This window comes from Silurus meridionalis, chromosome 16 (genome assembly GCF_014805685.1).
Source record: "Silurus meridionalis isolate SWU-2019-XX chromosome 16, ASM1480568v1, whole genome shotgun sequence".
Taxonomy (NCBI): Eukaryota; Metazoa; Chordata; class Actinopteri; order Siluriformes; family Siluridae; genus Silurus; species Silurus meridionalis.
Window position 1 is genome coordinate 12821554 of NC_060899.1, and position 25982 is coordinate 12847535.

The 25982-nt window shown below is 41.7% G+C and overlaps 1 protein-coding gene across 9 annotated transcripts in view; it reads right to left on the minus strand.

The window, feature by feature from the left end:
• Nucleotides 1–25982, minus strand: part of hspg2 (heparan sulfate proteoglycan 2) — a 95038-nt gene that overhangs the window by 35404 nt on the left and 33652 nt on the right. For 7 of the 9 annotated variants that reach the window (XM_046869202.1, XM_046869204.1, XM_046869205.1 and 4 more), the window contains exons 4-44: nt 24870–24979; nt 24630–24688; nt 24324–24484; nt 23332–23370; nt 22799–22927; nt 22444–22632; nt 22132–22251; nt 21890–22021; nt 20549–20693; nt 19141–19292; nt 18622–18762; nt 18343–18509; nt 17869–18048; nt 17400–17744; nt 17148–17275; nt 16824–16910; nt 16671–16735; nt 15883–15944; nt 15612–15752; nt 14790–14963; nt 14527–14706; nt 14279–14397; nt 13452–13563; nt 13086–13199; nt 12053–12180; nt 11882–11965; nt 9877–9935; nt 9504–9571; nt 9255–9395; nt 8978–9169; nt 6212–6304; nt 5906–5995; nt 5589–5819; nt 5381–5494; nt 5129–5256; nt 3863–3949; nt 3688–3746; nt 3426–3590; nt 3216–3326; nt 1941–2041; nt 1642–1822 (exon numbers count right to left, since the gene is read on the minus strand). In XM_046869202.1, coding sequence (XP_046725158.1) covers nt 1642–1822; nt 1941–2041; nt 3216–3326; nt 3426–3590; nt 3688–3746; nt 3863–3949; nt 5129–5256; nt 5381–5494; nt 5589–5819; nt 5906–5995; nt 6212–6304; nt 8978–9169; nt 9255–9395; nt 9504–9571; nt 9877–9935; nt 11882–11965; nt 12053–12180; nt 13086–13199; nt 13452–13563; nt 14279–14397; nt 14527–14706; nt 14790–14963; nt 15612–15752; nt 15883–15944; nt 16671–16735; nt 16824–16910; nt 17148–17275; nt 17400–17744; nt 17869–18048; nt 18343–18509; nt 18622–18762; nt 19141–19292; nt 20549–20693; nt 21890–22021; nt 22132–22251; nt 22444–22632; nt 22799–22927; nt 23332–23370; nt 24324–24484; nt 24630–24688; nt 24870–24979 — 5283 coding nt within the window. The remainder of the gene's footprint in view (nt 1–1641; nt 1823–1940; nt 2042–3215; nt 3327–3425; nt 3591–3687; nt 3747–3862; nt 3950–5128; nt 5257–5380; nt 5495–5588; nt 5820–5905; nt 5996–6211; nt 6305–8977; nt 9170–9254; nt 9396–9503; nt 9572–9876; nt 9936–11881; nt 11966–12052; nt 12181–13085; nt 13200–13451; nt 13564–14278; nt 14398–14526; nt 14707–14789; nt 14964–15611; nt 15753–15882; nt 15945–16670; nt 16736–16823; nt 16911–17147; nt 17276–17399; nt 17745–17868; nt 18049–18342; nt 18510–18621; nt 18763–19140; nt 19293–20548; nt 20694–21889; nt 22022–22131; nt 22252–22443; nt 22633–22798; nt 22928–23331; nt 23371–24323; nt 24485–24629; nt 24689–24869; nt 24980–25982) is intronic. The other 2 variants (XM_046869198.1, XM_046869200.1) reach the window with 2 other exon arrangements.

The window sequence follows — 25982 nt, forward strand, 5'->3', positions numbered from 1 at the left end:
ACTGATCGTCACTATGCTTCCTCAAGATAAATGACAGCTGCCAATGCCACTTCTTAAGCCCCGAGAAAACACCAGGCTAGTGAAGAAGACCCCCGACAAATACACCACCACCACCAAAAAAATGGCTACAATCAGCAAGGAACCCGACACCATGGTTATTTCACCGCTATCAGTGACAGGATGTACAAGAAAGATTTGTGCGATGTCTGAGAGGTGTATTGTGGTCGACTTATGCTGAAAATGTACACTGATCTTTACTGAGAAAGTTCCTTGTATTCAGAGTCGGGTTATGCACATACTGTAAACGAGTTCCTGAGCTCCGAGGTAGCCGAATATATCGCATCCCATTATTTGCTATTCAAAGGATTTCGGTTTAAAGGATAAGCGGACTCCTTTGCTGCATCTCGCTTTTTCTCAAATATGCTACATGGACAAAAGTTTGTGGACTGACTATAAATTACATAGGGGCGTTATAATTCTCTCCACTCTTCCAGGTCGAAGTTCCACTAGATTCTGGAGGGTGTTGGTGAAGATTTTGGGATCAGTCATCCACAAGGATGTTAATAAAGTCAGGGACTGATTTAGGTGAGGTGAGGAGGTCTGGGGTTCAGTCAATAAGATTGAGATCCCATCTAAACCATATCTTCATATAGCTCACTTCGAGCATATAGGAAAAATGTCCTGCTGGTACAGGTTTGGGTCCAAACATTTCTACATAAGTGTGCGCCTCCAATTTTGTGATAAAAGTTTACGGAAGAACCATATATAGCTGGGAACGTCAGGTCTCCCAATACTTTTGTCCATATAGTATATAGTATTTCAGTTCCACATATGGTGGTTAACACAAACTGTGAATACTTGAGCTGGACATATTGCTGCTCCTCATGCTAAAAACAAGTCTAAGCTAAGAATCCTATGCAGCTATCGAGCCACTATAGTGCATTATAGTCATATCGGTACAAAGGCTGAAGACACGTGCGTGAAGATATAACTCATAACTGGACCCCATTAGCAATAATAAAAGTAAACCTTGTAATGTAAATATTGTAACGCAGGAATTTGCATTGATATGGTCTGTAGAACATTTAGAACAGTAACAGAATGAAGAGATTAAATAATAGTGTTTTGCAAACACCAAGATCTCAGGACTAATAGCGATTTTAAGTTTGTTCCGATATTTTACAACATTGAAAAGCGACTAGTTGTAGTGTCTTGATTGTTGTGAAAAAAACAGTACAAAGTGACAAATAACTGCTTGCCCCACAAAAATGAGCGATTTAATCATCAGGATCGAATCGATTTGAATCACTTGTGATGTGATGACGAAAACACGGGTGTCTTTGTGATAAGGATTCGATTACACCCCCCCCTCAATCGTTCACAAGCTGTATTGTTACAAGAGGAAGCCGAAGCGGTTTGATTAGTATGCGAAGGGAACACAGATCAAACCAGAGCAGGAACGTCATTTCTCGCCAGAGGAACATTAGTGGGAAGAAAAAAAAAAAAGTCATGCTTTAAAATAAAATAAAAAAAAAGAACAGAATTGGACATGCAGCTGTCATGCACAGGAGGATAAACTGAGAGCTGGAGCTTGAGGGAGCGTAGAGAACGTTGACTAAGTGAGCGATGCCAGTCACGAACCTGGGACGTTTAGGACGGCAGTGCCCTCGTCCATGGCGAACATGTTGGAGCCGGTGCACACGTACACGCCAGCGTCTTCGGGCCGAACGTTGCGGATGGTCAGGATGCCGTTGAAGTCCATGGCGCGGTCGGGGAGCTTACCGCTGCCCTGACGCGTCCACACGAGCGTGTAGGCTGGGAACTGTGAGAGATTCAGGCATATTAGAAAAAGCAAATCTACCTTTCTATAACTGCAACAAACCTGCTATAATGGAATGAAAGATGAAGAACCAAAATGCAGGGTACAAAGAAAGTCCTACTTTGCTCTTGGCTGTGCAGATGAAGTTCACTGTAGCTCCGTGAATCACGTTCTGGAATTTAGGCTCCTCAATAAACACCTCAATGGGTTTGGAGGGAGAAGCTGGAAAGGAACGGAGATGTGATTTGAGACTGTATTTATCACAGATTTACAGTTTCCTCCTATATATACTGTATGTAAGTATTCATTTTTTTCTATTATTGCATCATAGTCTGAAACTAGTTGTACATGAAAATGCCACTTTTAATTCTTTGGATCGGAACGTCACAAGTTCAAATCCCACCACCACCAAGCTGCCACTGCTGAGCCCTTGAGCAAGGCCCTTAACCCTCCCCTGCTCAGTTGTAAGGGCGTCTGCCAAATGCCATAAATGTAAAAATTCTTTGAATAGAAAAAGATGTATTTTGGAAAACAACTAAAAGTTGTAGTGAGTGGATTTAAGTCTAATCAGGGCAATTTTTACTGTAAAGGAGGTGAAAGCAAGTGATCTTTTCTCTCATGGAGGCAAATCTTACTCTCACGGAGGTAGCGCGATTTTTACCGTCAAGGAGAAGAGAGAAGGCAATTTGTGCTCGCATTGGGGCAAGAGAGGGCAATTTGTACTGTCAGAAAGCAATAGAGATAGACTCGTATTTCCACTGAAGTGAAAGAGCGCAATTTTTACTCTCAGAGAGGTGAGAAAGGCTGATTTTTACTCTGCTACAAACATGAGAAGGTGATTTTTACTCTCATGGAGTCAAGAGAGGGCAATTTGTGAGTCAGAAAAACAAGAGAGGGTAAATTTACTCTGGTGGAGGTGAAATAGGGCAATTTTTCTCTCATGGAGATGAGAGAGGGCAATTTTTATACTCGTGGCAAAAGGAGGTCAATGAGGGTGATTTTTACTCTCATGAAGGCAAATTTTTCTCTTATGAAGACAGAAAAAGTGCAATTTTTACTCTTATTAAGGCAAGAGAGGGGGATTTCTGCTCTCATTGAGGCAAGAGAGGGTGATTTTTTACTCTCATGGAGGTGAATTTTACTCTCATGGGGGCGAGAGTGAGCGATTTTTACTCTCCTGGTGGAACAAGAAAGCAAGTTTTATTTTTAGGGAGGAAACAGAGGGCAGTCCTGTACACACCTCTATAAAAAAAAAAAAAAAAAGTACGTAAAATAATGAGACCACTTTGTTAGACCTTCTATTGCCAATTAGTTACTAAATGTTGCCATTGTATAGAACGTATGTAGGCTTTATTGTGACTTGAATCTCTAAACCGTGGCTATAACTAGACTTTACTTGTTATAATGATCTCAGCCTGGCTGCGGTTGGTGTTGAGCTGATTTCTGCAGGTGCACGTGTACACGCCGGCATCGCTAGTCTGCACGCTGGAGAAATGCAGCTCTTCTCCTGTAGGCAACAACAAATTCAATAGCTTATTAGTTCAAATGTACAGACTGCAGACGAATGCGTGTAGAATAAATCAACCGTTTGCAGCAGCTACAGTACCTTGTTTGCGTCTCTCGGCCGAGCTGGAGATTGGACGGCCAGCATCACGTGTCCAGTAGAAATAGTGTGGTGGAGGTCCGGATCCCTGGCACCTGAGGGTGACCGAGCTGCCCTGAGACACCTGTACCCTCTCAGGGTAGACCCTCACCACCAGAGGGGCAGCTGCTGGAAAATAACTTCATTTCAGTGATATACAGTAGCACTTCATCGTAAAAAATATCTTTCATTTTGTTGTAAAGGACTGTCTGAAGAATACACTCACCATCATACGGCCGGCATTTGACTCTCTGGTGTGGATTTCCAACATATCCAGGTGCACATCTGTTTAAAAAAAAAAAAAGGATTTAATTGATCTTTTTAAATCAATTAAATTGATTTCATTAAAAATATATGCACATAAACACACACAGCTCAGGAGTAAGAGTGTCTCAGCTTACCGCTCACAATACTGGCCCATGTAGCCTGTCTGACAGGCGGTACACCGGTAGTCTCCGTTCCCCAGACTCTCACAAGTGGGCGAAAATCTAAACAAAACCAAACACACAGCATTCACACTTATTATAATACTCAGTCTTATATACTATATGGACAAAAGTTTGTAGACACCTGACCATAAGATTGGTATGTGCTTTTTAGCCTCCACTTTTCTGTTCCACTCGCTTTTGGACTGTATATTTGTGTTCCTTCAGTAATAAACACGTTAGCAAAGTCAGGTGAGGAGGCCTGGGGGTGCACTCGTTTCAATTCTTTCCAAAGGTGTTCAATACGGTTGAGGTCAGAAATCTATTGCAAGCTTTTCCAGATATTCCACTCCAACCCATGTTTGAGTCTCCTAGTTCAGGTGAAGGAAAACTTTCATGCTACCACATCCAAAGACGTCCTATACAACCAATTTTGTTGTAAAGATTTTGGGAAAGAATCACATATGACTGGTGTCCCAATACTTTTGTCCATACAGTGTACGTCCTCATATTTAGTGTGTGTGAGTTTGTGTGTGATTGTAATGTAAAAGAGTTTGATTAAGTGGGAATCAGGAAGTTGCATGCACTATAAAGCTCGAGTCTGTGATGGGAAAACCAATCAAAAGTCGCTGTGACTGACAAAAATTCAGGTCTTGCTCAGAATTAGGTTTGTCTGCCTGCTCAAACAAATCATAAATATCATCATCTTTCGGATGCTATTGTTAGGGGTCGCCAAAGCGGATCATCCGTCTCCGTACCACTCTGTCGTCTACACCTGCCTCTTTCAAATTAACCACCCGGCATGTGTCTTCCCTCACCACATAAACCATTTCGTTGGCTTTCCTCTTTTCCTCCTGCCTTTCTCCATCCCATGCCCATCCTAAGCACTCGACCAAACCATCTCAATCGTCCTCAACTCTGGAACAATCCATAAACATATTGCACCAAAAGCATGCCAAAAATGTTGTATGCGCTTGGCGATGAAATCTTTCCTGCAAGTACTCAATTTTGACAACTGTGACAGATCTTCCCCTTGCTAGCTAAATAGGATTTCCACACACATTGAATGGCAGCTGTCAAAATGTTTGGAAAGAAATGGAAAGAAGGCAAAGCAATGTTTGGAGAGAACGAGGTTTTCGAAAGTGCGGAACGGTTTACACTCGGGGTCCTTTTGCGATCGCAGGATTTTTCCAGCCACAAAAAAAAAAATATAAAAAAGTGTTTGTTTAAAATGGGACTAACTGGTTCTCTGGGTCAGTATGAGGACAAGCGCAGGGCTGACAGTCTTCTGGGGTTCCAGCACTGGCGTCTCCAAAGAACCCTGCAGCACACTGGTCACACATCTCACCCATGGTGTTATGCAGGCAGCCCTTTCAATATGAAGAGAGAGAAACTCGATGAAAAAATAACAGCTCCAAAAGATCTCAAAGACTTCATAGAGCAGTACTGGATGAATGTTAGAATAAGCGTAAGACTAGTGGAGACAAACCGTACCGTGCAGACGCCGGTCTCAGGGTGGCAGGTGTCTGAATGTCCGTTACATTCACACAGCTCGCAATGACCGAGATAAAGTCCTCCACCTGTACGAGTGTAGCCTTGAGCGCAGTCCTAAAATTCACCAGAAGGTCAGAATCTGGTGGAGCGAAGACATGGCAGTTTCTAGCCCTATCGCTCTGCTATGACACTACAGAACTGGTCATACCTGGCAAGACAGGCCCTGATACCCGGGCGGGCAGCGGCACTGCTCAACCTCCAGAGCTCGGCCCAGGCTGGTGTAGTGAGGCACGGCGATCTCCATGCTCACCCCCGAGATGCTGGACGAGCGCATGCCTGTGTAATAAGAAGCTCGGATCAGGATGTCGTCCATGTGAGCCAGCACCATCAGCAGGTGCTCTCGGGTTGCGGGCATGCCGTCGGGACGCTGCCAGTACTCCTGCAGAACATCATGAGACAGAAGAAACCCAGTCAAGCGTTTCACACACGACTTATTGCATCGGTAATATCTCGGGTTTATCATACCTCACGGAAGACGAACTCAAAGTTACGGGTTTCTCTCGTGCCCAGCGTCCGTCTCCAGTCCTGGCGAGCTACGAGCGTGATGTCATTGCCCTGAGAAGAAGAGTGCTATGAGGTCAAAACAAAATCTTTTTGTCTTTTTTTTTTTTTTTTAACTGTCAATTAAATTAAATACAGAAACACCTCGGTAATTATCGGTAATTCGTTCCGGATAAGCGTTGAACTATTTTTTTGGTTGTTATAGCATGGAGAATTTGACGAGTCTTACAGTCGAAAAACACAGAGGTATTATTGTATAAAACTACTTACAATGATCTGAACGTCTACATCATCAATCGGAGCGCCCCTTGGCCCTGGCACGTATGTGATGGTGTACTTGAGCTTTCCTCCGTAGGCAGGAACCTGGTAAAGTAAAAAAAAACAAAAAAAAACAAATGATTACTGTAAAAATAAAAAGGGCAACTGGACTAATAATTACATAAACCAGGAGCTCACATGGACACAATCATATTTGTTGAAAGCTTAATATGCCATACACCACGGATTAAATATCATTCTTGCGTCATTGAAAAACAAATATATTCTTAAATTAGTAGAAGTGACTATATGGCACTTTATGGCAAAACGAGGAATTCTGAATTCCACTGCTGCATCTATTCCTGCATGAACACATCTCGTATATCAGCTGAACTCCATATCAACTAAATCATGAAGGGATTTTATTTAACACATGGACTACAACAATCTGGAAATAAAATGCAGCAGGAGTATGAATCAGCACTCTGCCCTGGTTCCACCACGCACTAGTTACCTTGTCCCCGTTAAACTTCTCAGGAAGCTTCCAGAAGAGCACCTCCTCTGAGCGTGAGCTAAAACCTTTGTAGACCAGAGAGTACTGAAGAGCACGAAGAGTGAATGGTGCCAGAACATGAGCAGACGACAGATAGGAAGAAAAAGAGAAGCATTGCAGGACAGCAAGGCAAAAAAATAAATGCTAATCAACAGAGAACAGGTTTTCAGTTTGCTAACGGCTAATCAACTTGTAGGGGGTGGGGTACGGGGGGGACTAAACAATCTTGTGTTAAGATAAGAGGACTTAGATGTTTAGTGATGTTTTAGTTGTGGTGCCAAAAATACCATTACAAAAAGGTACTCCACAAATAATATAGAGTACCACCCAGTGACCACCCTAAGGCCACTGAGACTGATGAACCCTTGCAACCCAAGTTTCTCACAATCAGAAGGAAAATAACTGATTAACCACAATTTTTTTGCTACTCACTATAATAAGAACACGTTCTCTTAAACATTAACTTGAGTCTGAATGGCTCTAATGGGTTTAAAAGACTGGGTGGCACCGCTAAGCTTCAGGAATTCCTCCAGAGGGTGGTACTCCAAGATTTTCACATGCCATGGATGACTACCTTATTTGAGGAGCCGGGCGGAGCAGCATCAGACGGTTCCATTGTGGTTTTTCTGAGCTTATCCTGTCAGCAAGACCAACACCCCAAACCAGCATCAAACCAATGCAGAGTAATATTATCACATAAAATACCTAAAAATAAATTGAATGCTAAAATCGAAGAAAACCACCTGAAATACTATTCAATACCTTGCGTGTGTTAAGGTGAGGGGAATGGCCTGGGGCACCAGGGTGAGGCCCAGAGGCCCGCACAGAGGCTTGTAAGGCTGAAGGGGGGAACTGAGCAGCGGGGCTACCTGAAACATCTGCCGAACCGGCGGTTCGGATGGGGTTTGAGGAAGTAGACCGTAAAGACGGTGAGAACAACGAGGCAGGCGGTCCCTGCGAGAAGTTGCTGATGAGCTCCCAGATTTCATCATCGAGTGTGCGCACGTCTTCGCCGTACGACTTCGGGAAGGTGGGAGTAACGGACAGAAATCAGAATGACCCAGGGCTAATGACAATTTGAAATCCAAAGAGCATTCCAATGGCGTGCACACAACAGGACATGCAGAACTGTGCGTCAACTCAGGGGACATTAATACACGGAAGAATTCAACTCTATTAACTCAAGTCTATTCATTACCTACATTAACTTCATGCAAAATGTTACTAGTTTTCACTCCAGACCAAAGCGACAAGGACAAACATTTAGTCCTTTTCTCAGTCTCTAGCAGTGTAGAGGGATCCTGGTTTCCTAAATATATCACACCTTCAATGGATGAAACCAATGGATACTATTGCAGACCTGCCAATAATATATAGTCCTCTCACAAACCACTTGTTTTTGGTGGCTTCTTTTGAAGTGTTTTTAAGTCATTTTCAAAATCCCCCCAATTTTTTAATTTTTTTATTTTTTTTTTTTACAAATATTGACACTTAAGGAAAATAAACGAGGAAGTATACAAGAGCAATGGCTAAGAAGATCACTAATATGACATTGGAAGAATGTGGCGACTGTCTGTCATTCTTCCAAAGACAAATATCAACTGATTGGCTATTGGGGGGAAATGTGATTTATGAGCATGTGCTGATTATAAAATGCAGAGCTTGCTGTGATCATACAATTACTTACTACTGAAATCTGAACTTCCATGCAGCCTGATACTCTACTACCGTCTTTTGACTTTGCATAGTGCATAGTTATTCGTTTCATGCAACACGGCATGGTCATAAAAAGAAGTTTCACCACCACAACTGGTTAAAAAAGTACCACAAGAAGTCAGAAAAATACAGCAACACGCATTCCGCTCAAGTTTCTTTACCTTCTGTGAGCGTTTCAATCGTTTAATCTGAGTCTGCTTCTATAAAGTGCAAAAAGTGTATATTTGATTAAAGTAAAGGTCCCACAATGAAAGATCTTGCACCACAGGTACGATTGATTGTGTCCTCAATCAGGCTTTTAAAATGAGATTACACCGATCTAGCAAGTTGTTGCCACTTTTCCCCACACACACACACACACACATCCAAAATGCTTCACTTTCCCCACTTTCACAGAGGCTAAAAATCAACTCCATGCACCCGGGATAAGGACAGAAGAGCTGGCAGTCCGAGTGAGAAATAAATGGGAGGTTTGTAGGGTACAGAGACTAAAACTAACTAGACTGTACCTTATCTCCCTGGTAGCTGGAGGGTAGCTGCCAGAAGTAGGGCTCCTGGCTGTGGTGGTCGAAGTTGGTGAAGGAGAGCTGCGTCCCCTCTGAGGACAATTCCACAGAGAATCCGGTGCTGATGCGGTTGGTGCGTTGCCGGTTCACAAGTGCAAAGCCATTCACGTTCCCGGGGGCAAACACGGTGGTGATCTAAGGACGAGAGACAGAAAAAATCTTAGTTCAAACCTTGTTGTAAAATTGTGAAAGCTAAAAGGCTTTTGTCTGCAGGCCTTACAACATCTCTGTACAAGGATGAGCTGGAGCACTGCTGAGTGACTCCCATGCAGAAGCATGCTAGGCAGCCATCTTTGTTGGCAGGGCTGAGGTGGAAGGCACCAGGCTTGCAGCTGGAGCACGAGGGACCCTCGACGTTCATCTACATGTTGAGAACGCACAAAAGAGATCTAAAATCTTTCTCTGAGCTTCTTATGAATATGAGGCAAAACAGTACCGTAAAGACGTTTGTATAGTTTTGTGCACGTGCCTTGCAGCGGCAGATCCCGTCTGAACCGCAGCCTTCGCTTCCTCGCTGGTCGCAGTTTTGGCATCGGCCTGCAAACAGGAAATCTCAGTTCATTCTGAGCCACAATGCAAAACAAACACGCCAGATTTTTACAGTCCTGCTTAATATCTGGCTCATCTTAAACCCGCTCTCTTTGAGATGAGCCAAATGCTAAAAGAATTACAGGAAAGACTTGTGAGAGAGGAAATTAAACAAAGCTGCTTCAAAAGCAAACTTATTTCTAATGTTTTTCCAGCCACAGATCAATGCACTTCCATCCAGCTATTTCATGGAACAGCATCCTACTGTACAAAAAAAAAATACAAATAAAAATACATTCTCGAGCAACCCATACCGCTTCCTGGAGTGCAGTCTTGTCCATGTGCAGGGTTGCCTGTGTATCCTGAGGCACATCTATAGTAGGAATTAAAAAATATATATAAAAAGAGCACTTATTATAAAACATTAAAAAAAAATTAGAAAAGTGTTCTTTTTAACATGTGTAAGATGAAGAACCCATTTTCTTGGAAAGCGTGTCCATTAACTTAAAGCCCACACTGCTAACCAAATTGAATCAATCAATTTGACCAAGCAGAATCCACGCCTGGGTCTATTGAAAGCCAAGAGTAACTGATTAATCATGTAGAATTAGGTGTGGCTCCTTCTTGATTGTAATAAAAACCTGAAGAGGAGACCCCTCGACACTACTGGTTTAAGACGTTTTACAAAGCAAAAAGATAGGCAGTATTAAAACTAAAGGTCATCCGATTAATCGGCAGCGAAAGTTGTTTGCTGGAACAATTGGCAAAAATCCATACCGATAGTTTTTCCGGGTTGTGTTTTAGCTGGAGCAGGTCCGCGGTCATTATACAGTACAAGAGCTGCCTCTGGAGGCAAATCATTGATGCCACATGCTGTTTGTTCTGCCACATGAGCCTTATTTGCACAATTTTTCAGAAGGTTTTTGGGCTCATGGTAATTTTAATAGATATCAACCAGTGTTTGACTCATTAATATCATTCTATTAATAGATTGGTGTCAAGAGCAACATTATTTTTTTCACATAAACAGTTGATAAATAATAAAAGCTTCTTGAATTGACTTGATTAAGCAAAGAATATTGTGACAAAAATGATTATAGGGACAGTATATCCATTATAAATCATAGTTCTTTGAATATGCAAGTACATTTGAAGGCAAATACTTTAGTACTTTTACTGGAGTAATATTTTTAACTAGTGTATCTCTACTTTGACTCAAGTACATGGTTTGTATGTGTGTCAACCACTGAAAGTGTGTGACATCAAAAAAATACTTGATTTTGTAGACTCAAGCCAAATGCAGTGGAGCCATCAACCAACACCTTTAGTCAGCTCTCAAGGTGTTTTTTCCAGAATTTCTGCTTAATTCATCTGCATTCTAATGCTATTCAAACGCTCTTTCTTTTCAGATGTGTTGTCCTTCAGCATGCTCAACTAGGACTTGAAGCGGTTCATGTTTTCTCATGTTCAGGTTCGAGGCTGAAAGTTTACCAAGAAAACCCTTAAGTCTTGCCAAGGGTTATGTTGTTTGTGACCTTGTGTTGGTAAAGGAGTAGTCTTTCGCCCTTTATGCACTAGTGGGACTTTTTAAGTGTGCAGTTTTAGGCCATAAAAGAACATCTTCCCTTTAGTTGAGATTGTTCCTATATTGGCTCCCGTCCAACCCCTGCCTTTTATCAGCACCGCCATAAACTACATAACCACATTCCTCTGAGAAGACTCTATCCAGCTGTTTGCATCATCAGTACTCTCACTTCACACTTGCACCTCTGGTTCTGGATCTGAAACGTGGACTTTGTGCTGACAAATTCTTTTAGATTTTGGACACATAACAGGCACAATCTGAAACCCCATAAATTTGCTCAAATGAAAAGTAAAATAAAAGCGTGCCAAAAGGGGTCCAAGCACCTCCCAAACAAAAGACAGCGAAGCTACATGAGACAAAAGATTTACCAACTTTCACAAACCAAACCTCACGCAAGAATTTTTTTTCCCCAGTAAGGAAATGCAATGGAGCTATATATACACATGTATGGCTCAATATAAACCATGTTCTTTGGTAGAGATACACTAAATAAAATATTACTCCAGTAAAATTGCTTCCTTTAAACTTCACTTTAGTACAAATTCAAAAATGTTTGCTTTCAAATATACTTAAATATTTAAAGTACTGATTTATTATGGCTATAATGTGATCATTTTTGTCACAAAACCTCTCAGGTCAAGACCTCTCCACATGCAGCTTGGCTAGCCCGGTATCCCCACTGATCTTAAAATACTTTTCTAAATACTTGATGGGACAAAGTATAGAGTTCTCACCTCTCACAGTGTCTTCCAGTGTATCCAACAGGACAGTTGCAAGTCGGCTGTCCATCTCTGTCTAAGTAGCAGGATTTCGTCTCACTGTAATAAAAGGAAAACATATAATCAGAAAGTCTGAACAAGCATTCTGATAGATTTTTAAAGACACTATGGCCAGGTTTGACAGACCTGCTTCCTGAGGTGGGCCCAAAACAAGGGCATGATCTACAAGCGTCCACCCCGCCAGTCACAGGATCGCCATAGAAACCAACATGACAGATTTCACATCTGGGTCCAGCTGTGTTGTGCTGGCATTGCTGGAATGGGAAAAAAAAGGACCGTGATCACACACTATGCTGGACCAGTGCAAACCCTCAGGTTTCATCCTGTATGTGATGAAAGAACTGAACTGAGTAAGGAGATTAACTTCAAAAGAGACGGAGAAAGTATTTTCATTTTAATAAATGTTCAAGTGCGATCGCTGCTGTGGTGTAAGAGGAATAAAACATTTCTAGACTAGCTGTTACTGGAAATTAGTCAACTTTTGGTTTAAAGAGTAACTACGTATAGACGAAGGGACGTTAGTGTTTATACGGATTTCGACGAGTGGAAACTGCATTTAATTTTTCACGTACTTCCCTGCTACATTTATACACTCATCCCAGCGTTCAACTAACACCTGAAAAGATTTGTCAGTACGCCTGAACTATCAGCTTGCTTCGCCTCATCACTAGGGAACCACCACAACCACTGATGGACGTACGGCCATCTTTGAAACGTTTACCATACCATCGCCATACTGTGCTATGTGCAAGTCCTCTGTAGATATCTGTGAGTTTTATGCCCTCGTTCAAAAGAACTTTCACCACAACACGCCGCTCCATGTACTCACAAACACTGTTGTCTAAAATCTTGATCGAACAATCTTTGGTATAGTCTGCGACATGTGCGCCCCTATCAGTAATAGGACACATTAGCCACTTAGTACCGCCACAATGGCATCTATTTTCATATCTGTAAAATCAAAAGTCCCGCTATTATTTACTCAACATGTTACACAAAGTCATGGGCAGGGCTGTACAGAGCGGCAAAGTCTGAGACAGTGAGTCACGTCTAGACCCAGAATCCAGTCAGCTTCAGAAAGCGTGTGTGTGTGTGTGTGTGTGTGTGTGTGTGTGTGTGTGTGTGTGTGTGTGTAAGTGTAAAGGAATGGCTCACCCACCAAGCATCTGCCCGTCTCTGAATCGCATCTAGTGGCGTGCCCGTGGCATTCGCACTTCTCACAGGTGCCAAGGTACAGGCCTGAGCTGGTGCGTATGTATCCCACATCACAATCCTGCAAACAAAGCAAAAGTCAAGGTAACAAGGGTTCAGATGTTGCCAAGCGTTATTTCGAGCGATATCTTGAGCCGCTGCAAATCTGATGATTCAGAGATGACGTGACCCTCCACCCGCATTCCGAAGCGGATTAAAAGGAAATGGGTCATGTACATAGAGCTAATAATCCTCGGCCTGTTGAGTGTGCTGGTTTAATGACTCGATGTTTCCATGCAGTCTTGGTTCGAGCTGAAGGAGGGGGTGGTTATACCTGGCATGACGGCCCTCTGTAGCCTTGAGGACAGGCGCACTCCTCCACCTCGAGAGCCCTCCCGTTCCCCGTGGAATGTGGCACCGCAATGTCCAGCTGGATGTCAGAAATGCTGCATAGAAACAAAACATGAGCACCAGGAAGCAGAAAATGGACTTGGTCATTACGGTTCTATCTACAGGTTAACTATGAACAATTCAAAAGTGTTTAGTAACGGCTCATTCTCAAAATTAAGTCTGATAACTTTATAAAAACCCTGTGAATTTTTCGGCAAGGAGACTTTTGTGCCTTCCGACTTCTAGCACAAACAGGCCTTTGTAGTGCTGAAGAAAAAAAGATTAAATAAAACCATACGTTCTTTTCCTGTTCTGTATTTTGGAAGGTGCAGCTCTACCTCTGCCATGTTAACCCATATTCTATGTGAGTCTCAGGACACGCCTCGATCTCCGTAGCAACATATTCACGTAGCAGCGTGGTGCTGAAAGAACACGCTTGCAAAACAGACTGAAATTTTATCTATGTAAAAAAATATTGGTCACAAATTATTGGTCACTTTCTCATTAATAAAAGAATCGCGCATTTCCTAATAATTATACATAAATAAAACGTTTTTCACCCATGCAAATAGGTTGAAAACAATACATAATTTGTATGATACTTGTATCCGATGCACACTTTTTTTTTTTACATTGTTGACTTTTATGCTGCTGCACCAATTGGTGAATCTTACCATCCATAATACCATCCATAATATGTATGTAAGGAGTCTCCAGTTTCAGTCATTCACAAGTTTGTAAATACTAAAAGAAAACAAAAAAACAACGCACCTGCTCTCGGCCATGTTGTCCGCATAAGTGGCTCTGATCATGAAGACGGACACGTCGGCCAGGACCATCAGCAGGTGCTCTCGAGTGCACGGCTGTCCATCAGCTCTCCTCCACGCCGACTAGAAGAAACCATTTCTACTTAAGCCCACTCCAAAGTCAAAAGCATCATATTACCAGCACACGGCACAGGTTCTCAAAAACAGGCTTTTAAATACGACTGAAATTATTAAGTAGCACTCCCAGCGCACCTCTCGGAAAGGCACGGTGATGGTGCCAGGGACTAGAGGCAGCGCATTGGTCTGCGAGTAGTGCTCCAGGAAGATGCCGTTGCCCTGGAGAACCACGTCAGGCTTGTTTTCGATCACCACAGAATAGCCGCGAGTCTCATAACGCACCCTGTAGAGCAGCTCTCCTCCATATGCAGTCACCTTTGTGGAGCATAAAAAAATTGTCAGCACTTTGAAGCAGGTTTCAGCCAGCGATGAGTCTTTGCAGCTTTGTGGTTTCTTACCTTGTCTCCTCGGAAGTTCTCGGGCAGCACCCAGTAGAAGATGTCATTGGGAATGTTGTACGACCAGCGGAAGACGACCTCGCTGCCTCCTTTCTGAGTGATGCCTTCGGTGATAGACCGAGTATTTCCTTCGTTGGCGAGCGAAAAGAGCTGCCCGTTGACGCCACCTCGCACCTTTACACACAACAGAAACAATCCATCACTGGCGTGACACTAGAGGATCTGTTCATCATTGAAGAGTGAATTTCAATCTGTATGGTAGCATAGGATGAAGTGTTTCCTCAAAATCGGGACTATGAAACAAGAATTCAGGATTATAGCACTTCAGTTTACATTTGTGACATTTGGCATCCGGAGTGACTTACATTTATCTCATTCATTTAACTGAGCACTTGAGCCGTAAGGGCCTCGCTTAAGCAGCTTAGTGGTGGTAGAATTTGAACTCACGACCTTCTGATCATAAGTCCAACATCTTAACCACTCTAAGTTGTCCTTTATATCTACAAGTGCTGTAAGAAAAGTCACCCATCACTTCACCCCTATATGTTACACACACTATTGCTGCTGTATATTGTACAAAAGTTCTAAAGTAACTTCTTTACATTATTGATCAGTTATATACTCTGTATATTTTGGTCTTATTTAATTTGTATTGTCTCGTATGGTCTGTACTTCTGAGTCACCAACAGCTGGAACCAAATTTCTCACTTGGCTAATACACCTGATTGATTTATCATGGAGCCTACAACTCAGAACCTTTATGTATACATGAGGCAAGACTATGTGTCATAAAATCCATTAAACGCATCAGCGATAACCAACCTGATCTCTGGTCCAGGTGGAGCTGGCACATTGCTTGGTCACTCCCATGCAGAAACACTTCAAACACCCATCGGGATTTCCAGCATTCAGATGGAAGGATCCTGGCTTACACTCGTTGCACAAAGTTCCAGCTACGTTGGCCTGCGTAACATCGTGCACAAAAACCAAACGTGATAAATACACAACAAGGTGAAATGCGGGGTTGTGCGGGTTTGATTGAGATAAACCCAGCGCAGGTGGTTTTAGGTAGTGGAAATAAAAAAATCTTTACCTTGCAGTTACACGGCATGCTGCTGGAACTGATCGTTCCTCTGTTGTCACACTGTTTAATCTCTGAAAAAAAAAAAAAACAGTGTAAAATGACTACAGGAGAAATAATTCACTTTCCATTATACACAGAGCTACAGACTCATGCCTGGTAAAGGAAGAAAGGAAGGACGGGAAAGGGGGATGAAAAGATTTATCACTTTATTCAGCACAGAGAGAGATAACTATTATAGCAGCAGTATAAGTCGACTAAAATAAAGATAGAAGGACAGACAGACAAGCAGGATGGATAGAATGATAAGATGGATGGATGGATGGATGGAGTGAATTAGATAAGCAGAATAGATATAGTGAATTAGATAAGCAGAATAGATAGATAGATAGATAGATAGATAGATAGATAGCTAGATAGATAGATAGATAGATAGATAGATAGATAGATAGATAGATAGATAGATAGACAGAGACAGACAGAGACAGACAGAGACAGACAGAGAGACAGACAGAGAGACAGACAGACAGACAGAGTGAATTAGATAAGCAGAATAGATAGATAGAGTGAATTAGATAAACAGGATAGATAGATAGATAGATAGATAGATAGATAGATAGATAGATAGATAGATAGATAGATAGATAGATAGATAGATAGATAGATAGATAGATGGACAGTATAATGTAATGTGTGATTAGCAGGGTTGTGATGAACATGGCTGATAAAACAGCAGATTGGAGTTAAAGGTGTTGTGCATTAAACTAAAAGATTTGATAAAAACTGTCCTCATGTTCTACCTGCACTGTGAGCAATGCATTTGCCGTTAGGCTGCAGTGGACTTCCCACATACCCAGACGCACACCTACAACAAAAAAACACAACATAGGCGAGTTTTCTTTTTTTGCACAGTGTGTGCACTGAAAACGAGAATAAGAGAGTGAAGGACTCACTTCTCACAGCGGCGTCCCGTGTAGCCTAGTACGCAGGCATCGCAGGTTGCCTGACCGTCCACATCCAGGAAGCAAGTGTCCGAAAACCTGTACAAGAAACAAACACCTTCTCAACAGAGACATCATGAACTATCATTACTCACGTTCCTCAGGACTGAGTTCATCGCTTAGTAAAAGAAATGTGAGGTAATAAAAGATGAAGTGTTGTAGCTGTTCACTTTCTAATGAAAAGCAAGTGTTTGATTTCTTTTATAACAGAAATAGTCAAATTGTATTTCTTATATAAACCGTCATTTGCTGTGTAGTGTCATATGAAGCTCTAACCTGCGAGACGTCTCTGTGTAAGGACAGGGACAGGGCTTACAGTCGTCCGGTCGACCCCGAGTGGGATCACCGAAATACCCGGGACGGCATTTATCACACTGAGGTCCCTCTGTGTTGTGTTGACAACTCTGAGAGAGAAAAAGGTAAAGAGACAGAGAGAGAGAAGAAAAAGAAGATAGAGAGAGAGGAATTATACAAAAAAACAAACAAACTGAATTTAAATAAAAACACAGAATTAAAGGCGAAATGTACCAGGCAGTGTCCGCTGATGGGGTCACAGGCACTGGCATGGCCATGGCAATTACACCCGGCGCAGGTGCCCAGGTAAGGACCACCAGGTACCCGCTCGAACCCGGACAAGCACGACTCACAGGAGAGGCCGGAGTAACCGGGTGGACACCTGCACTCCTCTACATCTTTAGGCTGACCCTGCAGGCTGAACACCGCGGTGGTGGTGTCCATGACGATGTCGCTCAGACCCACGCTGGCCATGCGGTTGTTATAGATTGTGCGGATGCTGATGCTCTCCAGGTTCGACAGGGTCATCAGGAGATCCGCGCGAGTCACCGGCTGCCCGGAGCTGTGTTGCCAGTTTTCCTAAAAACAAAAAAAAAAAAAACACACACACAAAGTCTACATGAACTCGGATTAAATCTCTACCATATTTCTGGCTGCTAATGTAAAACCTATGAGTGTGGCTAATCTGTACATAAAGACCGACCTCTGTAAATTTGATCTCCCTCTGGTTTTTAACGTTGGGGTTTGTGGGAGAGCCGCGGCGATATACAAGTCTGTTTCCGTTCCCCCTCAGGACCACGTCAGGTTTGTCCACTGGCTCCGAGCCATCCCTCTGCAGCAAGTAGCTCACCTTATACTTCAGATAACCTCCATAAGAGTCCACCTGAAAACCAGACAGTAAACCGTAACGATCACATGACTATTATGCTTTTGCACAAATGACCTGAATCTGAACATGGTGACAACAATGAGTTCTTATAGAGTCCACATGTCTACATGCAGTGTGACCTGTACAGTATATTCAATCTATTTAAGTCGATACGTTTTCCCCAGAAGTAATAAAAAAAATAAAAAAATAATTAAAAATAAAAATAAATAAAAAGTGTGTGTGCATGTGTGTGTGTGTGTGTGTGTGTGTGTGTGTGTGTGTGCATACGAAGCAGAAGTAGATAATGACCTTGCTGCCCAGAAACTGGCGTGGAAGAGTCCAGTACGATTCCAGGTCCAAGAAACGGCGAGACAAATCCACCAGCTGGAGCTCCTCTTCCTCCGGATTAACCATCAACTGAGTAGAGGAGAGAGGCGGAGGAGTGCCTGGCCGAGACGGGAAGGACACGTTCACACCTGGGAGAGATAGAGAGGGGGGGTTTAAAGAAAGAGCGAAAATTATTTCCCCTTTTCAAACCCGTTTCATCAAACCCTATCAACATGTCATTAACACCATCTTGTGTAGTACCTTTAAAGTTCTCCTCCTCGGTGAAGCGCAGTGAGATCTGGCTGCGGTAGCGCCCCGTGCTGTGGCAGATCTTGGTGATGCCGGAGCAGTAGCAGGGTGCACACTGACTGCCCAAGTTAAAGTGTCCTTCGGGGCAGTTACCTGGGAGGAGAAACAGAGACATAGACGTTTTCATACATACTTATTTAACGCATAATAACATGGCCAACAGACAAATCAGACAAGCTGGAGATGATAGATGGATAGATGGATAGATGGATAGATGGATAGATGGATAGATAGATAGATAGATAGATAGATAGATAGATAGATAGATAGATAGATAGATGGATAGATGGATGGATGGATGGACACAAAGGATATTGAAAGACCTGCTTTAGAGCTCCGAACCCTCTGTTTTCTATGCTTATGAACATGTTAATTAATGTAATAAACTCTTTCAACTGTGAACAAACTTATATTTCGAGTTGAATGTAATGAGTGTGATTATGGTCATCATAAGTGTTAAACTGTTCTTACTGGGTAAACGAGTCAGGGTTAACACTCCATCCGGAATGGCAAACACCAAGCCTTTTGCGTTTATCGCTTCGCACGTGTACGCGCCCTGGTCTGCTTCCTTCACATCACGGATGGTCAGAGTCCCGCGGCCATTCTCGCTGGTCATCGTAATCCTAAAAAGAGAGAGAAAAAATTGAAGGAGAGAAGAAAAAAAAAAAAGAGTGAGTGAGAGGCTTGTTAGCTCGAATCTTAATAACTTGGCCCATTTTCCCAAAACTGGACATTTTGACATTAAAAAGGCATGTCGAAATCCCAAAAAAACTGGACAAACAATAGCAGCTCTTTTCTCCCTGTGGTTTCAGATGACCAGTGTGACATTTTAAAATCTTGACACAAAGATCCTATAAAGAAAAAGGAGGAAAAAAGTTACCAATTTAATATGTTAATATATAATCATTATAAAGAAGCAGGTTTTTTTTTTCTCCCTAGCCGGATGATTTGACTGACCAAATTACAATCCCAGAAGCCAAAAATACCCTCGGGTCTGGTTCCAATTATCTCTATGAATCACACTATATAGCAACTGAACATTTTGGACTTTTTTCAACTTGTGTAATGTTTTTTATTTACTCGTAAATAAAAGGGAAAGGAACTGAACATGATCAGACTCTCTGCTGTCATTTTTGTGTTTTGAAAGTCATCAATCAAATACAACACAACAATGTTACTGTTCAATACTAAAACTTTTAATACACTATTTAAGCAAAAGTATTGGAATGCCAGATTGTCCAGCCATATGTGGTTCTTCCCCAAACTGTTACCACAAAGTTGGAAGCGCACAGTTGTTTAGGACGTCTATGGATGTGGCGGAATTACATTTTCCCTTCAACTGAACTAGAAGATCCAAATCTGTTCCAGCATGACAATATCCCCGTGCACAAAGCCAATTTCGTGAAGATATGGTTTATATGGGATGGAATGCTCCCTGTACCCCAGGGTTCCTCACATTACCTACATCAGTACCTCCTCATACCAGAGAAATTTCCCTACAATTACACCATTACACAATTATAAAGAATTATCGTTTATCAAATCGATGTCCTGTGCAATGCCAAAGTTAATAAGACCTTAAATACCCTTTTCATGTTACTAAGAATTCACTACATCCTCTGCTCTAATGACTTTCCCATGGTAAAAAATAAACAAGCTCTTACAAAAGTGCTGACAAAAGAGTCTCCTTCCATACCAACAAAATAAAATGTCTTTTACTATTCATTATCATGAACATCAAATCATGTGATCTACAGCTTGAACTACTGCAAAAGCTGCTTTTATAAGACATTATAAAAAAAGAATCGAGAACTCATCAGCACCCTGGTATAATGGGAAATCCTCCTTATTAAAAATCTTACTCTAAGGGGATTAATACCTGTTACTGGTCGGAATGTGGCCCCAATTTAGCCTCCACGTAATGATGGGGATGGGCACGCCAACTGCCGTGCAGGTGAAGGTCACCGTCTGCCCCCGTGCTGCTGTAATGGACTCTTCCGGAGGGCTGGTCACTGTAGGAGGGGCTGTACCATAATAGAGACAAAAACAAAAACAAGATTCGGGGTTTTTTTTTTTTTTTTCACTCTGTCGCTCGCTCGCTCTCCCACAAGCATGTGGAAACTCAAATCCATGCATACACATGCAGGGCACATTCTTATCCCAAATAAGTGGAGATATATTTGGTTGGCACTGTTAGTAGGAGGGCTGGAATGGCAGAAATCTAATAATTTTACTGCACTGACTGAAAAATGCCTGAATGTCACCGAGTGAACAAATTAGTTGGAAGTAAAGGTGTGTGTGTGTGTGTGTGTGTTTGTGTATGTGCCACTGGCTCCTGAATTCTGACCTGCAAAGCAGACACTCAAATGTTTCGAGATTAAGCCTCTGAATACCAAACCAAAGGCAAAAATTCTAAACAGTATATAATATTAGACAAAAGCAGTTTATTATACTCAAGCAGTAGCATGATCTTTATAACGCATTTGGGGACCTTAGAACACACTTTGGAACAGAGTCAGTGCTTCTGTCTAATTTGTGTGAAATGTTCCTCATTATCGTTCTGACAGTTTTGTCTTGTATCAATGAAGAACATGAAATGGCAGGACCAACTTTCTGACCATGATCAAACCTTTATACGTTCCTTATATACTTATGAGTGCATACTGCATCTGTGTGTTAATATACTCTACTTTACTCTGTGGAGATTTGCGCTTATTCAGCCAGAAGTGCATTAGCAAAGTCAGGTACTGATGTAGGTGAAGGTGAGCAGGCTTGGAGTGCTATAGGGTTGAGGTCAGAGCTCTACAACGGGCCATTCAACATCGTCCACTCCAACCCATGTAAACCGTATTTTCAAGGAACTCTCTTTGTGCACTAGAACATCATCATGTCGGAACAGGTTTGGGTCGAGTGAATGGAGGTACTAGCATGAAAGTTTCCCAAGACATTCCATATATTGTGTGCCTCCAACTTTGTGTTAAGAATTTGGCAAAGAGCCACATAAAGCTCATAGTAAGTTATAAAAAAATTATTACAAAAATGCATTAAAAAATACCTTTCATGTTCTAAAATAATTCTAACTTCATTTTTAAATAATAAAAAAAAAAATACAAATAAATTGTGGGAATGTAGAAGTGCATTAACAGCTAGAGAGAAAACGACAAAAGAATGGTTAATAATGAGCTCCGAAGTCATTCGTAAGCAGTAAAGAATGCCTTACCGCAGGCGTACTCGTCAGAGCGGTCACGACAGTCAGGCTCCTCGTCACACTGATAGCTAGCGGGAATGCAGGTCTGGTCACTCAGACACTGGAACTGCTCGGGAGCGCACACGTCCCCGGGTTTTTTAGCGGCTACGTGCACAAAACACAAAAAAGACAGAGAACATGGAGCGTTTGTTAATGGAATGCTGAGTGTGTAAATAAGTGGATGTAAAGGGAAGACTGAGGTTGCGAAAGCTTACGACAGTTGATCTCGTCAGAGTTGTCGTGGCAGTCGTTGTCTCCGTCGCAGCGCCACAGTTTGAGTGCACAGCGACCGTTCTGGCACTTGAACTCGTTGGGCTCGCAGGGTGAAGGAGTTCCTGCGTAGTCATAATTATTTATTGTAGTATGTAATGTGTAATTCGAATCTTGGGTTCATCTTGTGGCAGAATTTAGCAGGATTTTAGATTTTTTATAGCAGTATAATCAGAATAAGGATTAATGCAATAGTGTTTACAGGTTAAAAAAACTGTTCAAATACTTATGGACCTGGGACTTTCTCAGACTCTTACCACACTTGAGCTCGTCGCTTCCGTCGCTGCAATCGCGATCTCCGTCGCACAGGTAGTCTCGGGAGATACACTGTCCGTTCTGACACGTGGCCTGGTCGGCGCGGCACGGCCCGGGACGTGGAGGGATTTTAACCTCTGACGTAGGACTTGGTATTGGAATGGGTAGAAGAGTAACGGGTTCTTCGGGAGCTAGCAAAAAACGTAATAGCGATTATGTTATCATTTGAATAAGACTCTGTGCTAATGGTGTTCTCACTGTTCACTTTACATCTAAACTAGAAGATTAGTATATTAAAAGAGGAGCCTTGGTTAAAGAATTGACTTTATATGTAATGTACAGCTTGTTCGTACTCACCACAATTGATCTCATCGCTCATGTCTGGACAGTCCGGTCGATTGTCGCAGACAAAATCCAGAGGTATGCACGCACCGATTTGACAGCTGAACTCGCTGGTGGTACAGGGCCTGGGTAAGATGGGCTCCGCTAACAAGAACAGTGACAGTCAGTGAGGCTAAACCAGGCTCAGTATGCAATCATCATGCAAACACATGGCAACCTCGCTAAGATCTTCTAAAAGAATGTGGGAAAACTCTCTAATCAATCCAAAAAGGCTCCATTGCGGATTTAGTTCTAGCATGTTTTTTTCTTGAACAAAAGACATGCAGTCTTCGCTTAGAGATTTTCCAAACCACATCATACAACAGATTCATTTTTTTGTCAACAATACGAATATTGCATTCATCAAAAGCCACGACTCCATGCATGCAAAGCATCTCCTCGTGTATATCCATGCATGTGATGATCCATTCCTTGGTAATACATTTCTACAACGTGACAATGGCTACACTCTATTTGTTACCATGCAGCAAGCATGGCACACTACAAACCTGGAGAAGCTAGAGGCTCCACGTGGAGGGTGGTATCAGCTACAAACCAGACATAAAAATGAGCTTTATGCGTAGCCACAACATTGACATATATATCGGAAGGTGAAAAAACTTGTCTCTTGAGTCCTACGAGGTGACAAGCACCATCAAATCTAATTCATACTATCATATGACGGACAAAGTGTCGAATCTGGAATGCTGGAGCAGAGATATGCCAAAACCTTTAAAATTTAGTGTGAACAATATGTCAGTAGGGCATCTCGACATCCTGACTTATCCCCATATCAAAGGAGTGAATGAATGAAAGATGGAAGTAATGAAGACATTTGTTAAAGTAGAACATATCTTAAGAAAATGTAATATTACATTTTAGATACACACATTTATATACACATCTGTATTACCCATATGGGGTCTAACAAATGTTTACTTATTAATTAAAATGTTTTTATTTATTCATTTGAATTAAATAAATTTAATTTGGGCCAATTTATTAAAAATTAACCCGGACCATGTCTTTAAAACATGAATTTTGTGTACCATTATGCCACTAATACATTCACTGTGTCTAGGAGTTAGCAAAGTAAGCTAAAAAAAAAGTGTTCTAAAGATATATTTGGACTGTATTCAATTGTACAAGATGACATTTGGTTTAACATTTTGTTAAATCAGATGCTATCATTAAATTATAAAGACCTTCCACATACCTGCCAAAGCAACAACATTGCCTTCGTGTTTGACAAAGGATGTGGTACTCTTAGACTCATGAGCCTTTCCTTTCCTTTTCTATACTCTCCACTTCCTATAATTCAATACTGCTTTTACCTGTCCAAATGATTTTGTTCCAGAACCGGGCAAAAGGATAACATTTTACAGTTTTCTCTTTAACTATAAAAGACTACTTGACCTTTCGGTTGAAATAAGTAGTCCTGCAACCCCTAGTATACTACATATGATAAGATATACAAATGCAATCATTTAAGGGTGCTTACCTATTCCCAGACGTCTAAAATCAAAGCCCCTGACAGAGGTCACGTAAGACGCAATGGAGCCTTCGCTGACCACGGAGTACAGCACATCTCGAATTTGAGCTTCGTTATCGTTTTCGTCCGAGCCCACGTCCAGTTCCACAAACACATCATTGCCGATTTGCCTTAAAACACAAGATAGGTACCATGTGAAAATAAACACTATTCGGACATGCCGTTTTGAAAAATAATCATCTGTGAACTTTTTTATTTCTTAGATAGGTGTGCATGTTTTAAATAATAATTTTCGACACAAAAAACAGCCATTACTTGATGAGGACCACATTGACAGTTTGGGTTCCGGGTATCCTGAAGTAGTCAGACTCAAGCTGTGGGAGAGACAAATACCATCAATTACTTTCATCCCACACAGCTGGCGACATTACACACAGTGTATAAAGTCTTGATGAAGCCTGGCGATAAAGTTTTATTTTTAATAACCCTGGTTTACTCTCTAAGCACGTGCATATACGTAGCACGGAGGATAAAACATGGTTTGAAATTGCACACCGTGTCGACAATGGCGGCGGAGATTTCTTGAAAGGCAACAGAATCGAAGTCGTCAAGCTCAGGCCCATAGATGAAGGAGTCTGTGAAGTTCACCAGGGCACGATAGTATACTGCAGGGGAAAAGGAAAAAGACACAACCTCAGAGTTCAAACTCAGAAACACTTATACAAAGAAAAGCAAGCTCAGTTTTTACACCAAGATCAGTTTTTACTGATTTTTTACATTTTACTAATTAAAAAAAATAATATACTGGAAAGCAATGCGGGTCTTAATATTAAAATAATCTGTTTGTCCAAAAGATGCAGTGCCAAAAGGCTTAGCAGGTCCAGTTTCTAGTAATAATTAGCATTTTATTTTATGCTAGTTATCGCAGATGATCTCTATCAACTGAGTATAAGGTTGATCTGTAAACAGCTCCAGTCTTCTATTCTCACTTGAATGCCAGGACCTCTCCTGGGTGGGCATTTACTTGAGTCTGGTTTCAGTCTGTCACTCCAGGTTAAGCGAGGAAGTCAATATTTGGGCTATTTCTTACAGCCAACTGCTACTTCCAATGGGAGACGGATCTTGTGTCAACTGTCCGGAAGGTCTAATGGTGTCAATGTGCACATTGTCGAACATCCACATACATGCTCACTAAAAAAAGGTTATACAAAAAAAAATCTGTTATTATCTGAATACGGCTATCATTTAAAGCCATAGTGTTTGGTCGCCAGATGGTCATTAGTTTTGCCTACACAAGTTCATACTTATGGAATTATTATTGGACGGAACAGCTTTCCCAACACGGCTCTTCAGATGCTGTACTTCAGCTTGGTGCTTGGCAATTTCAAAACTTTTGTTGCTGAAAAGCATTCCACATGTATACCCTAATGATCTACAGTTCATAAAAAATGGCTTATGGTCACCCATGAACTCTTAGGAACCCTGACTTTATTGAATAATTTTATTGTATATTGTAGGTTTGTAAATGACTGTCCTTTGATCATTTCTGGATTCTGATTGCGATAATGGTTTTCCATGTGTCTGGTTCTTCTCCAGTATTCATCATATCAGGAAATTTTTCCTAATATCTCTGCTTATAGATCTAAAGCTACGTCCTGATTTCAGTCC